We start from the raw sequence: 20,950 nt of genomic DNA on the forward strand, positions 1-20,950 counted from the left end.
TTGTTAATTTAATAAGATATGTTTTAATTTATAGCATTAGGACATAATTGAAACAATAAAGACCAAACTGAAAAAAAAAAACTAGGAGGCCTATCTTGGATTCACGCAGAGAAGTTATAATTAGTCCCATATTTTTTATTGATTTTGTTTTAGATTCCTTTAGTTTTTAGAATTTTTATTTTGATCTAAAATTTTATTTTATTTATTTTCTTGTTTTTTATTTTAAAAAGAAAGAGAAATTAAGTCACCAAAATATATATTAGTGAAAAAAAAAGTTGATAAATAGCCTAAATTTAACAACAAAACAAATTGTTTTTGATGCATTAATGATAACTTTCTCCTTTATTATTTTTAAAATACACATTTTAAAATCTTTTTTATATTGTTGATTTTATTAAAATGATGTGTGTGTGAATTTGGTAAAATATTTTTAATATATTACAAATTTTACCGATCGTTTTATATCTCAAAAGCACATCATGGCAACTTTAAGCATAACATAATGATTAAGTTACTAATAAACGCTGCTTTTACATCACATCCCAACCACGAAGAACACAGCGAAACGGAGCACGACACAACAACCATATTAGAGCATCACCAAACACAGGAGATTGGTCTGTGCTGCTGCTAATTTGACGGCAAATCCCCAACACAGGAGATTATATATTATGCATCATGAAATTCACCATGATATTAATTCAAAATCGTATTGATATTAGTAAGGACTGTAAAATTCAATGTTTCTTTTGATCACAATCAAGAATTCAGCACCGAGTCTGCCTCTCCACCGACCTAAGCTAGATGCAATCAACTACAACACATGGGAGAGGGAAAGGGAAAGGTGGGAGAGGGGAGCAAGATCCATCGTCAAGGAAACTATGTACATGCCATTTACAGACAATCCTCTTAAAGAACTGGCTTGCACGGTAGACTCATCACTGATTTTTTTCGTTATTTGACACGTTCATATTTCATTTGTAAAATGAAAATATCTTATTTTCAATCCTGCTAAAATTCTTATAATTAAGATACATTGAAGTGTGGAATACATAATAATTTTTATTGGGTATTGTTTTGGGTTTTTTTTTTTTTGAGCATATCTCATCTAAAAAGAATTCAAATTAATCATGAAATTGTTCTTAATATGAGATAGTAGGTATGTTTTTGTATTTTTTTTAATGAATACAATTACAATGGAAACTCTAAACCCAAAATTACAAGCTTGCTTTTACAAACTTATAATCATCCGTCTACAATTACATGTGTTTATACTCAATAAATAAGTTTGGAAGATGATTGAATTACAGAACAATTGCTCACATATTTTTGTTTTGTTGTTGTTGTGTTTTGATGATGTATCTTATATATGATTTAAATAGAAAAAATTCAAGATAATTTTAAGTAATTATCCATTTATTTATTTTTATTCTGGGTTTTATTAAGTTTGATTTATAATTAAATTTAACATATTTTTTTTAGTCCAAACTTTATAACTCTTTTATCAATATTTTATAGTATATATCATGTACATAATCAATTTACATTATTTATTCAATTTTAAATTATCATAAAAGTTCGTATTGGCTATTGGTAGAGTCGGTGAGGATATAATATGTTTAGCTAATTAACACATCTTTGAAACTCGAAAGAAAGTGAAACTTTGCGGGTGGATTGTTGAAAATCAGTGCCATCATCAATAGAATTTTATGGTTGGACGAGAATTATGACGGTTGCCAAAATAACGCATGCCGTACAAAGAAGAATGGATCCCCTGAATTCCATACTATTATTATTATTATTATTATTATTATTATTTTTGTCAGATGAACATTGTAGGCTTTTCCACCTCTCTCATAGGTTAAGATATAAAAACTTGTGATATCTAGGCAAGATCGGATTTGCCCACTTTGTTAGTAGAGAGTTGACTTTTAGCTTTCCGTCAAAGGATTATTGGATCTCCGTATTCCAAAATTCTGATTTCCCCATTGTCTGCTGGCAATTAAAATCACGTTTGTGTCGAAAAATGTTGACCTGCAGGTTCTTCAATGAAATTGCGTTTCGAGGGCTTTGTTTAGATGAAAGTATATATATATATATATATATATGGAGTAAAAAGGACTTAAAAAAAAAAAGAGGAACAAAGAAAAGAAGCTTTTTCGCTACCCGTGCACTGAAAAAAAAAAGCATACTTCCTAGACAGTTAAATCCTCTTCCCTTTCCTATATTTCACTAGGGTTTTCTTGCATTCAACATTACATCATTTAGGGCATGAATATTCCTTTTAACTTTGCAATAAAGAGCCACTTTAGATCACGCACACTGATGAATGTATTGCTATGCCCCAGTTGGTTCTAATTGGCCAGTCTGCTGTAGAATTGTCTTCCAGAAGCCATTGTTTCTATTGGAGGGTAACTGTTGTCGGAAATTGCATTTGGACAGCTAATCCTCGGATCCCGTGTGTTCTTTTCCGTTGAACCTGGCCCGGAATCCCAGTCTTGATACGTATGCAGCCGACCTTCTCAATACGTGTCCATACTAGCTACCTCTTGCGTACTTTTTGACCATAGCCCGTCTTCAAGCTGGAACATTTTGTTTATTACAATTTGAAAGCAACAGGCATTTTGGTCCTTGAACAGAAATCCCAAGTCACAGCAAGCAAAACACCTGATTGCCTTCACCTTCAAGTTCACGTTTGACGGTTTCCATGTTCATATTTTTCTCTGCTAGTGATGTTATATTACTGTTTGACCCTGGCTAGCTATAGCTAGAAAAAGACACCACTTACACAATTTTCTTTCCCCTTGGATCAATGATGAGATGGTAGGAAATCGGCACCTCATAAACAAATATTTTAATGGCCAAGAAACTTTGGGTGTTTACATGACATATTTTACCAGCTTTAGAAGTGGACCATCCAATATCCATGCCCTTATATAAATAACACATGAAGCTAGCTAGCTACTAGGCTCCCACATTGCCTTGATTTGTACATCCACACCTCTCTTTCAAAAAAACTTGAATAATCACCAAAAATGAAACTCTTTCACCTCTTCCTCTTGCTTGCTCTTCTCATTTTCTTTAGCAGTACTCCTAGGAGTAGTCACGCAGCTCGCAGGAGCTTCTCTGCACCTTCCACAAGCCAGCAGGTTTTTCGCTCCCCGTTCAGAGCTTCACCGTTTGCAGAAAGAGCTAAAGAATTCGAGTCACAGAAGCGAAAGGTTCCTACAGGCTCGAATCCATTGCATAACAAGCGATAATTTTTGCAAAGTTCTCTGGCCGAGCTAGTACGACCCTTGTTCTCTTAGCTTCTACTATATGTTTTAATTATATTGGATTTAACAGCAGCAACTTGGGTAGTTAATTGTATGCTAAGCTATAGCATAGATTAGGAGCACTTTGTTATTTACTTATATCACATGATTGAAGTATACACTTTGTAGAGATATTTGTGCAGATCGTAGCTTAATTAATATATTAATGTTTGTTTGAATAATGTTCCTCATGTATATACGAGTTAATAATATCCATTTACATGCTTACCTTTATATTTCAGTAGCAGTAGGATTAACTGTTGCAGCATTCAATATCTTATCGTATCTGCACTAGCTATAAATTCTAGTAGCTAGTGATTCAGGGCTTGAAATGTTAGTTCTGTATTGGAACGTATGCATGATCCAAGCTAGCGAAGGCTAGATCTTTGTGTGGTTTGCGACTTTGGTGCGTGGTTCTAATTTGTTGGGCTCTCAGTATGGTAATTAAGTCAAGAAACAGCAAGACAAAAAATACAGATTGGCAGATAACAGCAACACGGGAGAAGGTTGGTTTCCTTAGCTATCATTTTCCTTGATTTTCATAGCTATCAACTGCTCCGATTGCGACTCGATGATATTAAATATTAATTTTCTCGGCGCTGAATCATTGTTGATCAGTGCGATAAATAGAAAGATCATCACCATCGATCAAACAGCACACAAATCAAGATTTATATATATGCAGTGGCTGCAACTTGCAGCTTTATCTTGTTAATTTCGAAAGACCCGGTCCGGTTCAGTTTGATTTCCGGACAGGAACTTTGAGAGACAGTGAGCACGATGGAAGGGGTTGGCTAGCTAGCCCACTCAACCCCTGACCCGTAGACCCCAATTTTAATGGTGGGTGTAAATACCCATTATTTCATACAACCACCATGCAATTAAGAAACAGTACCCCCTTCTCATAAAACGGAATTTTTCTTTTTTAATTGTGAATATCCACGTCAGATTATACATCTCGACTAAATAGAACTACCCGTTTTAGCTGTTTGGTCCTTCAAGTACTTCTCGTTCCTGTACCCCAGTTCTTGACAATACATAGTTATCAAATTCAAGTGGAGTCAATTTCATGTGGGTTGTTATGTATTAATTTTGAAAAATAAAAAATATTTAAATTTTAATATTTTATATAAAAAAAATTAAAAAATAATTTATATATATATATATACTGTAAATAATAAAATTTAAAAAATTATAGAGGACCACTGCCATCCCTGTCGAGGATCCACGAGTGCATACAAATCATTTAAATCTAAAACGGTACGCACATGTGATTCTTCTTATAATGACTTCTTCTGGAATTGATCTATAAATGGTAACGAGTCTGTGTAGCAAATTTACTTACAATTCAGATTTATGGTCCACTTATTTCTCATTCGTGGGGGTGATTATGATCCAAAAGGAACAACCAAAGAAGAGATCTCTGTGCATATCGATCCCGCACAGAATTGCAGATGGAAAATACATATGAGGTGGTAGTGCGTGTGGGCTGTGGTCCATTTTGCAAGTGCACATACGCTTGTGTATTTGCGCATGTAATATAGTTGAACAAATTATTACGCCATTGAAAGACCTATGTAGCTTTATTATCAAGTCAACATGAGAAATATTAACTCACGCACCATTAAACGCACGCCCAGTGACCGGGACATATATACTGGCTCGCTCGTCTATTTAATTGGACACAATAATTTAAAAAAACTTCCAGGCTTTGTAGTACTTAATTAAGTTAGAAAATACAAGAGGAGTGAAATATGTGCGCGCGTGAAGAGATAGTAATGTTGTATTTGGAATAGGAGAATAATGACATCAAGTGATCATGTCTTCTCCCCCTTCTTGAATGGTGACCCATGTTTTTTATAAATAATAATGTCACATAAACTGTAGCCCTGTGATTGCTCATATGATGGCCATTAGAGGCTTATATGGTTGTTAACTTTCAGGGCCCGTGGGATTAGTTGAGGTGCGCGCAAGCTGACCCGGACACCCACGTTAAACTAAAAAAAAATAATGTCACATAAACTTACACGGTGAAGAAAGAAAAAATGAAGAGAAATATCTGTTTTTTTTATAAAATTGAGTCATTGATTGGCACACACCCTTGCAATTAGTGAATAGACTGACACTTGAGAGTAAGTCATTGGTGGTAAGGGTGATAGGCCAAGAAAACTAGTGCAGAGTCAGCCATAAAGACAGTCATCAGTGAAAAGGTTGGTCAAGCCAGAAGTAGGGATAATTTCTAGCGGAAAGATTAGCTTGAGAAAGTCTGAAAGAGGTTTTTATTGGAAAGAAAATGTGACTATTGTAAGCTAGGAGTAGGGTTCAGTTGGGCTTGGTCAAGGTTGAGAAGTGTTCAGTTGGAGATGAGAGGGTGAGGTTGGGCCTAGAAGGAGAAGGTTAGGTTGAGCTTAAAAAGCTTAATTTGAGCCATAGAGGAGAGGTTTGATTGGGCTAAAATGGAAGAGTGTTTGGTTGGGTTGACATTCTTTCCTTTTTTCTTCTTTGTTTTTCTCACCACCTAGCTTCAGTCGGACTAGTGAGGTTCAGTTGGGCTAGCTTCTAAGCCCCTTCTTATTCCTTTCTCTCTTTTCTTTCTCTTTTCTCTTATCTTTTATCCTCTTTCTTTTCCCCTTATAAGAAAAAAATTTAATTCGAACTCAATGGATACCGACTCAAATGGATTAGTTGTTTTTATGAATAATTACCTTACCCGATGAAAAATGGATAAGGTATGTGTATTGTTAAATTAGGCTCGAAACCCAACTCAAACCTAAACCGAACTATATATTTGTATTTTATATATATAATTTTTGTTGAATAATAAATAATAGTCATAAAATAGATATTTGTATGAATACTTGAAACTCGATAGATATTGTATGAACATTTATATTTCTTACTCGATGAATAATGAGTAAGGTATGAATATAAAAAAACTTTGACCCGTGGAAATTCATTGCCATCCTTTCTCTTCTCTCGGTGGAGCCACCAACCTCTAGGGTCGGTGGGCCTGCTGCCAAGCTTGATTTTTTTTTTTATTCCCCCATCAGTAGGCTAGCAAACACTAAAAAATTACAAAACAATTCTAACAACATGGTAGACTTAAAAGTCTAAAATGTGCCATTTTCTTATTTATTTTTTTAATCGATATCTACCGGATATTAGTTCATGTAAAGTGAACCTTAAAATATTTTGTTAGGTTTGAAGAGAAATTCCTTATCTTTCTTACCAAGTATGAAATAAAGTTTCTTGAAAAGAAAAGAAATGAAGGGTGCCATGTAAGTGCTTATGTGTTAAAAAGTGACAAGGAAAGTTTATCATAATCCCTAAATAAATGCTTGTACGCAATTGAATTATAAAGGGTTAAAATTATGTGCTTATGTTTCATCTGACATTTGAATTTTTAGATATGGAGTTAGTATTAGTAGTTATATTATTCATTGCACGCTCATTCCACACGCATACACATATATTGATATGTACATTCAGATTTCTTTTTATATTTATTATTTGAATACCAATCAATATAGGTTATTCAGTTAAGGATGTCTTCTCTCATTTATTTCACAATTATAATTATAAAAAAGAGTTTCATTAGTAGCTTATCTTATCTTATCTACCAATCATACTGCATTTAAAATGAAAGAAGGGAGATTTTATTTAACCTTAACACACCTAAATTTACTCAATATCGTTACTAGTCAAAATTGTTCAGCACAAATTTCAACTATTCGACACTCATATTTTTACCTATAACCGAAGACTTATAACTCCAAATTATGCACGATCAATTTTATTTTTTTTTTGTAAAGTTAACATTCTTATTTATAACTTCTATGCATAAACTAATTTTAAATTTCATCATTTTCATGCCCCAAACTCTGGAAAATGAGTGATAAAGATATCCAATTTTTGTTGTTGTTTTTTTTTTGTCTATAAATTACGAAACCAACAAAATATTCCATTCATTTTCACATTATTCATACAAGTATTTTATAAGTTTGTTACAATGTCTCCAATTTCAACTACCAATCTCATTTCGTTTTATTTAAAATCTTCAAAACAACATCATGGAAAAACATATGCATTAACATAATTTACAACTATGTTACCTTTTATATACTGCAAATTATTCTCGTATTTCATTAGAATATTTCTTTTTTGGCCAATACTACCACCTAATTTCTTATCATAATTCATTCATAAAAATTTTAATCAACTCTTCCTTACATGAGAAGTCAACACCACACAATGGTCTTTCACCTCTAAAGGCCTCGATTTTTCTCAATTCTAAATATCTCAACATTATAGCATTTTAATTTATAATTCTAAGTTAGGAGCTTGAACTGTGTATGAGATTTGCTTGTGAGAAAAAGAGATATACAAGGACCGTGATATTTTTTTTTATTTTAATATTGTGAAGTGTTAATGTGTGGATCTGAATGGATGATGTGAATTCAAATTTGGGGTGAAGATGAAGTATAGGCCTTTGTGGTATTTTCATTATTTTAATGCTATAAGAGCTTTTTAGTCATTAAATAAAAAATAATAACAAACTTGTAAATAATTAGACAATTTTTGTTAACTTGTTTTAGCGCACCAGGTATAAGATGTAAATTATTACGCGTGCATGAACGTTTAGGTTGCAAGCTGTAATTTTTTAAAATTTGATAGATAAGAGCAATTTCGATTAAATTATAAGATATTAGGGGTATTTTTTTAATATTTCTTTTTGTTATCCTTTACACAACCTTAGAAAAGTTATTTATGATATACTCTTTATTAAATTTATATTTAAAATTATGTTATTTTTATTTTAAGATTCAAATGATAAAGATTCGATAATTAACAATTTATGAGTAAAAATATTACGAGTAAATTTTATAAAAGATATTATGAGGAGAAGAAAATTTCTTGGAAAAGTCTTGAAATTCTCCTAAAATACATATGATAAATTGAAAAAACTCTCCAATATGTAGTTTTATGATTTATATTTCGTCAATTGAATGTGACAATCCGTTTACTTCCTTTTGATTTCTTTAATGTCGAATTATACAATTTCTCTATTTTTCTTTCGGTCAACTTCACATCAGTCATGTAAGTTAGAAATATTGAAGTTGCACACCAAAATTCATGCGTAGTTACCACGAAAGATAGCCAACAAATGTGTTGAATTTTTTTTCTTCTTCTTGCTTTAATTTTATTACAAGAAATAAACTAATTCGCCTTGGAATTCTATTGTATCATTCACTGTGGACTTTCTATGTGTTTTTTTCTTATCCTATGAGTTTTTTTCTTGCAACCATGTTCTTTTGTTTTCCAATAAGGTCTTTAGCGACTGGTCGATTGAAATTTAAGCTTTATATAGCATAGAAAATTTTAGTTTTCAGTTGACACTTGATTTTGCACAAAATAATTTCATTTTTTTTTTTATTTTTCAACAAATTAAAACTAAGAAGACTAGAATTGAAAATGAAAATAAACAAAGGCCCTTCTCTTTCAGATAAGAAAGAAAAAAAAATAAAAAAGAGAGAGAAGAAGAAATAATCGTCGAGCCACATCAAGACTCTTTCTACACTACACGCTATCTTGGGATGATTGACTCGACGAGACAAAACCGAAGGTGTCAATTACAATCACTTTAGAAGATCGGAAGCCACCACACATCACCAAACCGTGGTAACCCCACCCACTCACATGTTGACGCGTGTATACCAAGCGCCAACTCTTTTGCTTTTTTTTTTATTTTAGTCCCCAAATCAATATTAATTCTTCAATTAAGTCTTCAATTTCATTCCACCTGAGCCTAAACAATCTCCTTTTAATCTAGTGTTTGATTCTCTAATAGCACATCAATTTAGTCTCATATTTCATTCCGACCGAACCAAATGAAGATCCAACATGTAAGAGAAGCTGGGAAAGGGTAAAGAAGGAAGCAACCAGCAAACCAAATTAGCTGACTAAGTAGCCTTTTCTTTCTTTATTTCCTTTTCTGTTTTCTGTTCCATTTCTTTCTCTCTCTCTCTCTTTCTTTTTTTGGTGCAGTTCTTGCCGTTTTCTGAAATGTGATAAAATGAAGCTGAGAGCAGGTTTAATTTCGAAGAACACGAGGACTAAACAGTCACTTGAATAAATTCAATAAAATGTTTAAGAAAAAAGGGGGCTAATTTTTTGTCATATAGTCTTATTTTCTAAAGTGAGGATTTCGTATGGATTTTTTTATTTTTTTTTATTTCACAAGTCCACATTCAACATTATCGTATCTAATGTTGAAACAGCACCTGGAAACACCAAATCCAAATTCACCAAACCTGTCCGTCTGTTCGTCAGGTGAGCCTCGTCCAATCCACAACAAATTATAGAAAGCAGCTATGAGTTTTCTAGCGGGAAGATTAGCAGGAAAAGAAGGAGCCTTCTTTTTCCAGGAATCCAAACATGCCGTTAACCGCCTCGCAGAGAAATCAGCCACCACCGTCAAGAACCTCCCACCCCCCTCCTCCTCCTCTACAATAGAGCACGAATCCCAAGCCGACGTGCTTCCCGAGGTCTTAAGACATTCTCTTCCTTCCAAGATCTTCGGCAAGCCGTACGAACCGTCTTCTCTGTCCACATCATCCAAGTGGGCCCTACGATCTGATCATCCAAATAGTAGTTCAACCGTGTCCCCTGATGTTCTCAATCCTCTCCGAGCTTATGTTTCCCTCCCTCAGGTCACTTTTGGTCCCAAAAGGTACACCACCCATCTATCGATAAATATAACATTTCTTCTTCTTTCTTTCTTTTTTTTCTTTCAATTTTGATTAAACATTGGTGGGGGAATGATTCCGAACAGATGGGAATTGCCGAGCGAGGAGCACTCGGTACTGGCGTCGACGGCGAATGAAATGCGAAAAGACAGATATACCACTATTAATCCCGATAAATTGAAGGCCGCAGCCGAGGGGCTTACTTATAGTTACTTTTTCTTTCTTCTTTGATTTGGTTTTATTTTAATACATGAACCAGAATTGAAAAATGCAAGCTCAAGCCTATTTATTAGTGCTAATAGTTGGCTTAATTACTTTGTTTACAGTTGGGAAGGCATTTGCGGTTGCAACTGCAATTGTGTTTGGTGGCGCCACTCTGGTATTTTCCTTGGCAGCGTCCAAGCTAGACCTCCGTAATGTAAGTAATCGAAGAAGAAAATCATGCCTTTTTTATGCTACTAATTCATTAATCACTGGTATTAATTGTGGATAATTCGTGTTGGTATTAGATCTTGGAGGACCATCTTTGAAATGAATCACCACCAGTTTACCTTTACCTTTTCTTTTTAATTATTCTGACAGGGTGGTGATATCCGAACTAAAGGGAAAGACCTGGTTCAGCCAAAACTTGATGTCATCAGAGAGCATTTTGTGCCTTTAAAAACTTGGGTATATGATTCTTACAAGTTCTGGTTTTGATTGCTTGAGTTTTTTCTTCTATTCCTCGCAATTCTTTTTGGGGTTTTTGCTGTGGTCATATATCTTGTACCTTGTGTTTTCAGGCGGAAGATACATCGAAGAAATGGCATCTTGATAGGCAGGAAGACGTGAAAGAGAAACCTATGGTCAAGGAGCTTGCTAAAATTCTGGGCGCAAAAACTTCCAACTGATTTCTGTGTAACGTTTTCGTTCATGCAAATAATGTGGAACAGTGATGATGGTGGGTTTTCTTAAATAAAAGATACAAGGTGAAAATGTTGTATCATCAATCAAATGTCATTCAAGTTCTCGTGTAAATTGCTGCAACAATGCCGTGAGTATTTATCTGGAAAGTGTATTATCTAAAATTTCAGTATCTTGTTCAGCTGCAGTTTTTTGTCAAAGCTGTGAGAAATCTAGGGACCAAACAGGTTTCTGCAGAAGCCTCTCACAGCCTTGGCCTCTTCTCTTGCTTTCAACAACAGGTATTTAGCCACTCCAGAGAGCAAAAAGGAGGAAAATTTGAAAATACACCCAGAAAAAAAAAAGGTTGAGAAAATGAAAACCGAAGTATGAAAAATAAAAACAGAGGAAAATGGAAGAATGGAGTGCTCATCCAATAAAAGAACTTACAGTTAATCAAAATGGTGGACAAGTGCTAGCCTGTTCGAAGAATAAAAGAATTATAAACTTGTGATTGTCATGAGTTCGATGGATACAAAGTTTTCTGTTGATTTCAATGAGAAGAAACTCTCTCGGATGTGCATGAGATTTAATTCTTTAAATCAAACATGCCGGTTCTGATTCACTCTGGGGAACGGGTAGCTGTCCACATGTAAACACCAAGTCTCCATTACACTGATGATGCCTGCATCTTTACAGCTTATAATCTAAACCAGACCCATATTTCCAAGCCTCAAGATACCGCTTCCACTCATACTTCATCTTGGATGGAAATGCAGTTAAGAATGGTCTGTGAAGAAGAGGTCAACAGTACAAGGGAACATACAGAAGAATAGCTTCTATTACTGTTAACATGGACAAAAACTAAAGAGTAAAACTAGAAAACCTAAAAGAGGAAAATGTATACAATACCTTATTACTGGATCTGCATAGGTGGAGAGAAAAGTATAGTAGCCCAGCATGAAGAAATGACTGGACCAGTCAAGAAGCACAGGAATACCAACCTGAAGATGAAAAGATGGTTAAGATGAGTGGTAATTTCCATTACCAAACATTACTTGTGTCCATCGTAAGATCTGAATCATGTGAGAAGGTGGATACAGAGAAACCTAACTGCTGTACGTGCATGCTTTCAAGGTTTTATGATCACTGTATCAACACCACAATTACTGTACTGAATCCTGTCAATCTATGTAGTGCATACCGTTATTAAATATTTTATAGTTTCACAGTAAAGAAGCTAACATTTCATTTCTCTAACTGCTTCCAAGCCAAGGCAAAGGGTCATTAACGGCACAGGAAGGTGGCAGAGACAATGCTAAATTCTTCTAAGAGAAACCAGTGGCAAATTACAAGTGTTTTTGTGCTGCGAGATAGAATGAGGCTGCAGCAATTACATTACCAAGTTGTTTAGAAAAGATTAAAGTCTATAAGATAAAAAGGAAATAACCAATGGGTGTTTAATTAAATGCAAAATCGAGTGTTTTTCTCCAGGTGCTTGCAACCTAATACCACCGAGTCTATGCAAAATATCATTTGAGTTTTTTATTCTTTAAGCCAAAAGATAAAAGCAAAGAAAATGAGATAAACACGCATGAATTTATGATTTTAAAAATACAATGCAAAGTTAAAAGATTCAAAAGAAAAAAGCAATAGGAAAAACCTGCAAGAATTTATACCAGCATCTCAAGTTGAAGAGAAATTACAAAGAAGGAAAAAGAGCACCTCTGAAGTTCATGCATACCTGCTTGAATATTGATGGGATGATCTGAGGTTTAGTTAGCATAACAAGGCCTAATGTCTTGGAAAGAGCCCAGAACTGTATAACATCCTGTGACCATATAGTGGCATCTGGCATTATTATTTTATATTCATAACTGTTTTTCCTTTAGTGCTAAATCTCCTAAGACAAATAACTGGACCATACCACTCAAATCAACTTGGAAAAAGGAATGAAAAGGGGAAATAAGACAATAAACCTGAAGAAATGGTCTTAGAACTGGATCCCCCAGCTTCTGAGAAGAGATACGCAGATTCATTAGTAAATGAAAGAAAACTGACAGACTCAAAAAGAAGAATTAAAGAAGTCATGGCTTATTTACATAGCCTGTAATCACACCTGCATGCTCTGGAAATTGACATAAAGAAGCTCATTAATAAATTCTGGAGGAACATTAGAGTTTTTCTTGGCTGACATTGCTCTTTGAAACAGCCACGAAGCACTTAAATTTGGCTGCAATGAAGAAAATGTCACTCAGATAATTGTAAGAGAGGCTGTTCAACCATATAGCCATAAATAAAAGTCAGGGGTCACCAACCATGTAAGGATTTAGGAGGGACAGGCTGGATGCATCGAGAAAATCTCCATTGATTGCTTCATATACTCCTTTATTTCATGAAAAAAAATGGTAAGCTTTCAGCTAGAAAATCTTTACATAGCACATGCTTATGGAGACACCTTGAAAGTAATTTGTTGTTTTGTATAAAATCAGGGACCAAGTACTTACAAAGGAAAAGTATGTATATTCATCTGAAGTGATTTGTTATGCCTACTAAATTATCTAATTTGTGTTATTCCTCCAAAATAATCAATTGAACTCAAGTATTAGCAAATTAATTGAATGTTACGGTAATTCAATCAAACAATATACCTGCTGACAATCTCCCAAGGTGCCTTGTCAAGCTTCCAAAACCACCAAATGAAACAGGTGACTGGATGCCACTAGCATCCCCAAACTGCAGAGAATGAATTAGTGATGCTTGCATCTCATTTGTGTTGTGCCCATAATCTAGTAAGAGCTTTATAATTGTGTGACTTATTCCACCTGTAAGATACGATCAAATGCTGCAGGCAATGGACTGACAAGTTGATCCACCCCCATTAAGAATTTAAAAGATGTTAGACTTGAGGACCAAAATTAATAAGAATATTCAACGGAAAAGAAGAGCAAGATCACTTTTGGCATGAAGCAGACAAGACATGAGAATACATGTTATTCAAGTTAATATAGTTTGCGAATAACAAGCAGTTTAGAAAAAACACAGCTTCATATTTATAAAAATTCACTGGTTTCAAATCAAGATAGAAGAAATTATGATCAATAGACTACAACGTCAAACATGCCTGTGTTCCCATTATGGCTCAATATATTCAAGTTAAAATATCTCAGATCGTTCTTTATCTGAATGCTTCACACAAAAAAGGAGGATCATGGGTTTGGAGAAGAATCTAAGATATCTTGACTTGAATATATTGAGCAATAGACTACAATGCCAAACATGCATTGTATACGGAAAAAATTTCAAAAGCAAGGGGCTTGCATTTTCCCAGGTGAAGAAGTCCACAATTCCTTCTACCTTTTGGTCCTGTGAAAGCCAGCAGCTTTTTGTAGCCTTTTCTTTTGGAATGTATTATTCTCAGTAAATGTGTTTACATGTATAATGCAGTTCCAGTAGCATGCAAGTAAGCCTTGGAGTTCATATGTTGCATCGTTACCTGTCACGATATGTAGGGAAAATGCCATATATAACTCTCAGTATCTCCAGATTGTCAAGAGAGACTCCCTGCAAAATGAGCGATAAAAAGTGCATAATCTTACCAATCAGTTTGAGGGCATCACAGAGAAGGAAAAGCTTGTAAATAGAACTTGTTAATGATCTCAACAGACAATGTCTAAGGCCAAGTAAGACACCAGTTTAAAATAAGAAAGAAAATATCCATTCCCTGACTACAGGCATGCACCGATAAATTCCAAATACATGCATTATTAAACTTCCTATTCATTGCAAGCAGCAACATGAAACGAACTTGTTTGGTTTAAAATGTAATTACTAAACCACAGGCTAACATCATGTCTAGATCAATTTTCTTTTTCCCTTTTAGGCTGGTTAAAGTTGGGCATGAAATATGGTCAATTAAGAGTTTTGGATTAGGCTATGTCAATTGAAAGAGGGGTTCCTCAAGTCTACAAGAGCCCCCTTTTCTATTTCCTCTCTAGCTGTAGAGGCTTCATTCTTCAGTAAACCAAAAGAGCTAGCGGTGCTAGAAGCCCTTAAGGGTAGAAAAGACTCAGGTTGTGATAAACCTGTCTTCCTCTTGAGATGCCCAGCTTATCTATATCTATCCAAGCTGGGAATAAGAGAAGGAAGGGTTTTGAACTACTTGTTGTAAACTCACTCTTCCTGAAGCAGACAGACAACCAGCTGAATCAAGTTCTGTTCGGTGCTTTAGAGATGGATGGGGAAGCCTGTCCTTCATCGCATTGATCAAAGAAAATGAATAAAGAAAACAAAAGAAAAGAGTAAAACATTGAGGCTGATTAAAGTTGGGCATGAAATATGGTCAATTAAGAGTTTCTTTCTTCTTCTTCTTTGAAAAATGGGTGTATAGATAGGTGGACCACAACCCTTTCACAGACGACACTCATCTTGCACCTCACCAAGGAGCTAGTGGCAGTACTCAAACCTGAGACCCGAGTCCAAATGAATCTTCTCCTTACCGCCACCTAAACCAACCACTTGGAGGCAGTCAGCTAAGTGTTTAGGCAGCAGTATTGACATTTCAACCAATACAAAACAAGCTTTGGTCCTCAACATCTCATCGCATATCATAGAGCAGTAGATATTAGAAATCCCTAAAGAACATACTCCAAAAAGAAACGAGTCTTTTTCTTCACAACATTACCCATGTACTGCTGTTATTCTTACATCAATTTTTTTTTTGGTGGTGGTGGGAGAAAATTATTACAAATAAGGTTGGCCTCTCTAATGCTGTGGCGATTATAGTTATCATGAGTAAGGAAAGTGGGACAATCCTACAAAACATAATGTCCTGAGATTAAACACTCAAGTATTAACTGGATTTGTGAGTTCAGAATTCGTACTTAAGAGTTAGGAAAACCTCCTAGATATGGAAACAATTTCCACAAATGAATTGAGCACAACAGGAAAAGAAAAAAAAACAGATTTAGCATAAAGTAAATGACAAGGTACATATTGTAGATTGAATAGTAACAGCATTCTTAGGATGAAGAGGATCCAATATCATCAAGATGCAGAACTACAAAAGTTGAAAGTGAATGTAACTCTGCAGATTGCAATCTGAAAATTAACCTGATATTCTGGCATCAAGTCCCAGAAGTCTTCTAACAATTCTTCTAATTTTGGCGATCCTGGTTGAGGACTGACATAAGTGAACATATATGTAGTACGATCCAAAGGACCAGATCCAGCTGGAAATGCCTGTCAAAAGTACTTCAAAGCTTGACTCTCTAAAGGAAAAAAGTCTTTTATAAATGGTAGCATCCCACTAGATTGTTACAAACCTCCCAGAAGTATTGTGCTTCGGAATCGCCAACCTTCTTTACAGATGAACTACTATATATGATATCACTGGCAGAGTTATCTTTAAAACCACGAGCACAAGATCCAACAACAAGGCAAACACCATCTGGCTTCTTTCCTCTCCTTATCTAAAAAACATAGAGTTGAGAAACAGTTTCTGCCAAGATTGCAGACATGTACTGGATATAAGTTGTCATTTGTCTTGTGTGAATCATTTTTTGAAATTTTTGGAGCTTATATTTCAATATCTAAGAAATAGCAAAGGCACATTGTACTTAAGGGCTTGCCAGCCTCATTTCATTTACCTGTGACTCAAACATGCAAAAATGAATAAGGTTGTGTATAGTAGAAAAGACTGAAAATCTAGTGTCCTATATTACATTAAAATGCATGTACTTATGTACAATGTAGTCAACAATGATGCTTGTGGTCCAGTGCATAATTGCAAAGAAACGATAAATATGTACAAGAGGAAGAGTCTAACCTGTTTTACCACGGGTGAAAAGTTCCCCATTGCATCAATAATGAGTCGAGATGACAGAATGTTCCCCTCCGCCAGTTGCAAGACCTATTGAGAGAAGTTATTCAAACCATTGATGTTCACTAAGAGAATAAAATGCTATTCAAAATCAATGTTTAATTTTTCTGTGCAAGCAATGCACCATTATTTGAAGCATAGCCTTACATGAACTTAAAGACAACCCTTTTGGAATTTTGAAAGCTAGACCTCCATGGTTATTATGAAGCATAAAACTCATTTAAAATTTCTTCCAAGTGAGTGCCAGTGTTTTCATTAAATAATTCAAACGTTCTCTTTCCTTCGGCCTTCTTTAATCATGATTCATTTGTATTCCTCGTAGACTTTTTTTTATTTATTCTAATTTACAATTTCAGTTGTTCTCACTTACATCTTGAAATGCTCATTCCACTAAACATGGTTTTCGATAATGTGTGGTGGATGTGTCCAATCATGTTGCTGCGTAACCAGAGGGGCCCATTATGAAGTTCTCTCATTAGTTCAATTGGAGCACCAGACCAGAATTCAGCTATAACTCAAATATGGTAGAAAAAAACATCAACTAAATTTTAACCCAACTCAACTAAAAGCCTTAGTCTCAAACCAGTTGGAGTCAGCAACACAAATCCTTATCTTTCTTTCCATCCTACCAGATTTTATTTAATCAAAATTACTTGTGATTATATTACTTTGCAAGATTCAATAGACTCACTGATGCATCCTCATATATAGAGATGCTGGAGACACTGCAGCCTTCAAAGATGACTCCACCAAGGGAAATAAAACGTTTCTTCACAATCTCTATGAGCTTCACAGGTCTGTAAGGATAAAAAAATTATAATCCAAAGGATTTGTCGACTATTGAAGAAACAAGATTGATGTTCCTGTCAAATGACGCCACCAAACTCCTTGTTGAAAGAGATTAAATCATGCTTCATCAGCATGCCACAAAAACAAATAAAGGAGTGAGAATCGAAAGGAAAAAAGAAAATTCAAGCTTTTGGAAATTTCAGAAGTCCTTAATCACTTGCTATGAAAATTACATAAAAATAAGCTAAATCATGGCCTAGCTTAGTTCGAGAGTCATTACCCAATATAAGAACAGATGTCACTGAGGATGCCGTGCTATCTTCGCAATAATTTCATGAAAGAGAGCTTTCAATATTGATTTGAATGACTTTATTGGAAACTTTGGCAGCATTTATTGCAAATTTTCATGCCTTTCTTGTACCTACATTCTCTTTGATATCTAATGCCACATGATATTCAGAATTCTCCAGAAATCAATATTTTCTTGTATAGTCTGACACGCATTTTAAACCCAACAGTCCATGGAAGGAGAGTTACAACATTATAAATTAACATTATAAACAAGATTAGCGTTTTTATTTTCAATTGATCCAAGGCCTGGTTTAGGTTCATCTTAAAATTAAATCTCGCTACCAGTTGCATAGAACATACTATTACCAAAAATGAAATGATAGCTTACGAAACACCAAGATTAAGAATGTCTTTGACCCAGATTTCGCCCTTATCCTCAAAGCCACATCTATTCTGCACATTTAGTGAAATTTTAAACAATATAAATATACCAAAGAGGTGACATCAGGCAGTGTAGGCAGTTGGATATGGATCGACAAAATCCATGCAACCTCATAGAAATGAGGAAAATCTAGACACAATAGTCAAAAAATGGAAGAGATACAGAACATGCTGGAATTGCACAAATGAAGGCATGGTATATACGTGCGCTCATTTGATTGTGCTTAAAATTAGAAATTTCTGAGGCGATTTGAAGTTTGCAATAATTATAAATCCGGGAGAAAAGTCATAGCAAAGATGGCATAGGTAGTCACCCTTCTCACAAAAAAAACAAAAAGAAAAAAAGATGGCTTGGGCAGTCATTCTTTTGTACCTAAAAATACAGACTCTGTACTATTTAAAAAATATAAGCTGATTTATGAGCATCCAAACTGCTGTCCATCGTAATCAGACATCCACTGCGATGAGAAGTGGCCATCACAGCTATACTATCTAGAGATTGATAGAGAATATAGCTTATAGCAGAACCTTCTTCTGAGAAGAATTATCTTTATATATGTGTGCTTGTTTCCATAAAATAAAAAAGAGAATGCTTTCTGAAAGCATGTAGAGTTATAGAAAACAAATAACTATGAGGCAAACATGATCCTAGCATCAAATGTTTATCTCCAATCCATTCTTTGGTACACAACTGAAATGTTGAACTAAGAAAAATTATTTGATTTATGAAGTTCAAGAACTCACAGGATTAAAGTTCATAGCTATAGCTTGTTCAATGTCATTCTCTTCCAGAATTCCAACATCTACAAGCTCCAACAGCTCCTTCCTTGAGATATTCCATTCTTGCTCCCTCTAACCATTTCAAACAATTCACATATCAAAAGCAATTTGTTATGCCTTAAGTTGTCTCTATATTGAAAGTAGCAGTACGTTATACCCCTTTTAGTATGTTTCTTTCCACAACGCCTACTTGAAGACCTTTGGCACTCAAGGCTGTGGCAATGAATATTCCCAAAGTACCTCCACAAACTACCACGTCAAATTTATCAACCACTTTGCCAGTGAGATCAGAATGGCTTGACACTCCTGGAATACTCGAAACAACTTGCTGAGGCTGTTGAGAAACTGCAAATGGATACAAAGATTGCTAGAATTCAAGGATTTCATAGACATTGAATCATCATTCAAAGTAAGTTGCATGATTTGTACCTGTTACAGTGGAGCAGATACTAGACCAAATATGGTCCAACCTCTTTAAGGCATTATATGAGTAAGCCCCACCAGCACCACCAACTTCACCTTCAACTGCAATACTCTCCATTATCCTCTACCAAATGGAAGAGAACATGTCAGATTAGAAAGCACAGGATGAAGCAATTGGAGAATCCAAAAAAGTCAAATGGGAATATGTATTTCTTTGGACTTGAAGTCATAACAGAACCATAAGTACACCGTATTCCTCTTCTAAAATATAATTCACTACTCCGAATAAAGCACACTAAAGGCAGAAGCTACCAACTTCGAAAGAAGATGGATTCTTGATTTTGCTTTAAAAGAAGTTACTTAAACTTGAAATCCAAACCAGCAACAGCCTAAAACATGGAGTTGATCACGTTCTATTCATTTTTACTCCCAGCATAAGCGATCACTAGCGCAGTTACTATGTTGCAAACTTGCAATTGGATGACTAAGTGAACCTCCAGGCACCTCAAGAAATAATAAGATTGTTGCATTTATCATTTATACTATAGAGCATTTGAACCCTACCACATTACAAAAATCTCCACAGAATTCTCTCAAGTAGAAACAAAGAGTAAAATCAATGTGCAAAGAAATAACTATTTTTCTCCATTTATAAACAGTCAATAAGAATATCGGTTTTAACACCAACTTAGATACATGTAGCCCTGACTCAATTACAAACAGAAAAAACATTTACTAGAAGGTATAAACCCTTTATCATATTCCTTTTAATCCATCAAAGAGAAAGAACCATTCTTTATTAAAAGTGGAAAAAAGAAGAATTTAGAAAAAACCTGACCTGGGTTCTAGAGGGAAGAGCTTGTGCTTGCAAAGACATGCTCCTTTGAATCCTCTCCTTTCTTCTCCGAACCAAAGGGCTCAGCTTTGGGTACTGACCCAGTACCCCATTGCACTGTCCAAGCTGAACCATCAACATATTGAATTGAGCTCAAAATCTAAAATCCTGGATTTCTAGCTCCTTTTTCAATCAAGTTATCATCAAATCTCCAACATTACCGAGATGCCAATGTACAAGTGTAAGAGAACTGGACACGTTCCACGACCGAAAACCCTCTCTTCCCTTTATTCTAAGGACAAGTAGGATAATGAGATAAAGCAAACTTTTTAATGTATTTATTTTTTGTTTAAATATATATTAAAATAATATTTTTTTTATTTTTTTAAATTATAACAAAAAGTTAAATGATGTGGAAAAATTTCTTTATATCAAGAGACTTTTTAATGTGGATTGTAATGGTAGTTTCACTTTCAATTTCTTATCTTTTCGCGTGCGGACAAACGTTTCTTTGGCTTTCTTCCATAAGAGTATTCAGGTTTTTCCGATTTCTAAATACAATTAAATA

General features: G+C 34.8%; 2 protein-coding genes across 2 annotated transcripts; one reads left to right on the forward strand and one right to left on the reverse strand.

Annotated features, from left to right (window-relative positions):
- The first annotated feature begins 9,316 nt into the window (after window positions 1-9,316).
- LOC7468517 (uncharacterized) lies at window positions 9,317-11,127 on the forward strand. The gene is made up of 5 exons (XM_002320441.4): window positions 9,317-10,044; window positions 10,147-10,268; window positions 10,387-10,478; window positions 10,643-10,729; window positions 10,843-11,127. Exons 1-5 carry the CDS (start codon window positions 9,686-9,688, stop codon window positions 10,948-10,950), a joined length of 768 nt encoding a protein of 255 aa, XP_002320477.2. The 5' UTR covers window positions 9,317-9,685; the 3' UTR covers window positions 10,951-11,127.
- Window positions 11,128-11,355: 228 nt separating this feature from the next.
- On the reverse strand, window positions 11,356-20,679 carry LOC7468518 (uncharacterized). Its single transcript, XM_002321106.4, has 18 exons — window positions 20,386-20,679; window positions 19,554-19,671; window positions 19,282-19,469; window positions 19,089-19,196; window positions 18,292-18,356; window positions 17,515-17,620; window positions 16,770-16,853; window positions 16,267-16,413; window positions 16,055-16,183; window positions 14,439-14,506; window positions 13,768-13,801; window positions 13,594-13,678; window positions 13,261-13,328; window positions 13,062-13,175; window positions 12,922-12,957; window positions 12,687-12,773; window positions 11,855-11,946; window positions 11,356-11,732 (listed from the first exon to the last, which is right to left on the reverse strand). The coding sequence occupies exons 1-18, from the start codon at window positions 20,521-20,523 to the stop codon at window positions 11,636-11,638; spliced, it is 1,764 nt and encodes a 587-aa protein (XP_002321142.4). The 5' UTR covers window positions 20,524-20,679; the 3' UTR covers window positions 11,356-11,635.
- Between the last annotated feature and the right edge of the window lie 271 nt (window positions 20,680-20,950).

This window comes from Populus trichocarpa, chromosome 14 (assembly GCF_000002775.5).
Source record: "Populus trichocarpa isolate Nisqually-1 chromosome 14, P.trichocarpa_v4.1, whole genome shotgun sequence".
NCBI classification, from domain to species: domain Eukaryota; kingdom Viridiplantae; phylum Streptophyta; class Magnoliopsida; order Malpighiales; family Salicaceae; genus Populus; species Populus trichocarpa.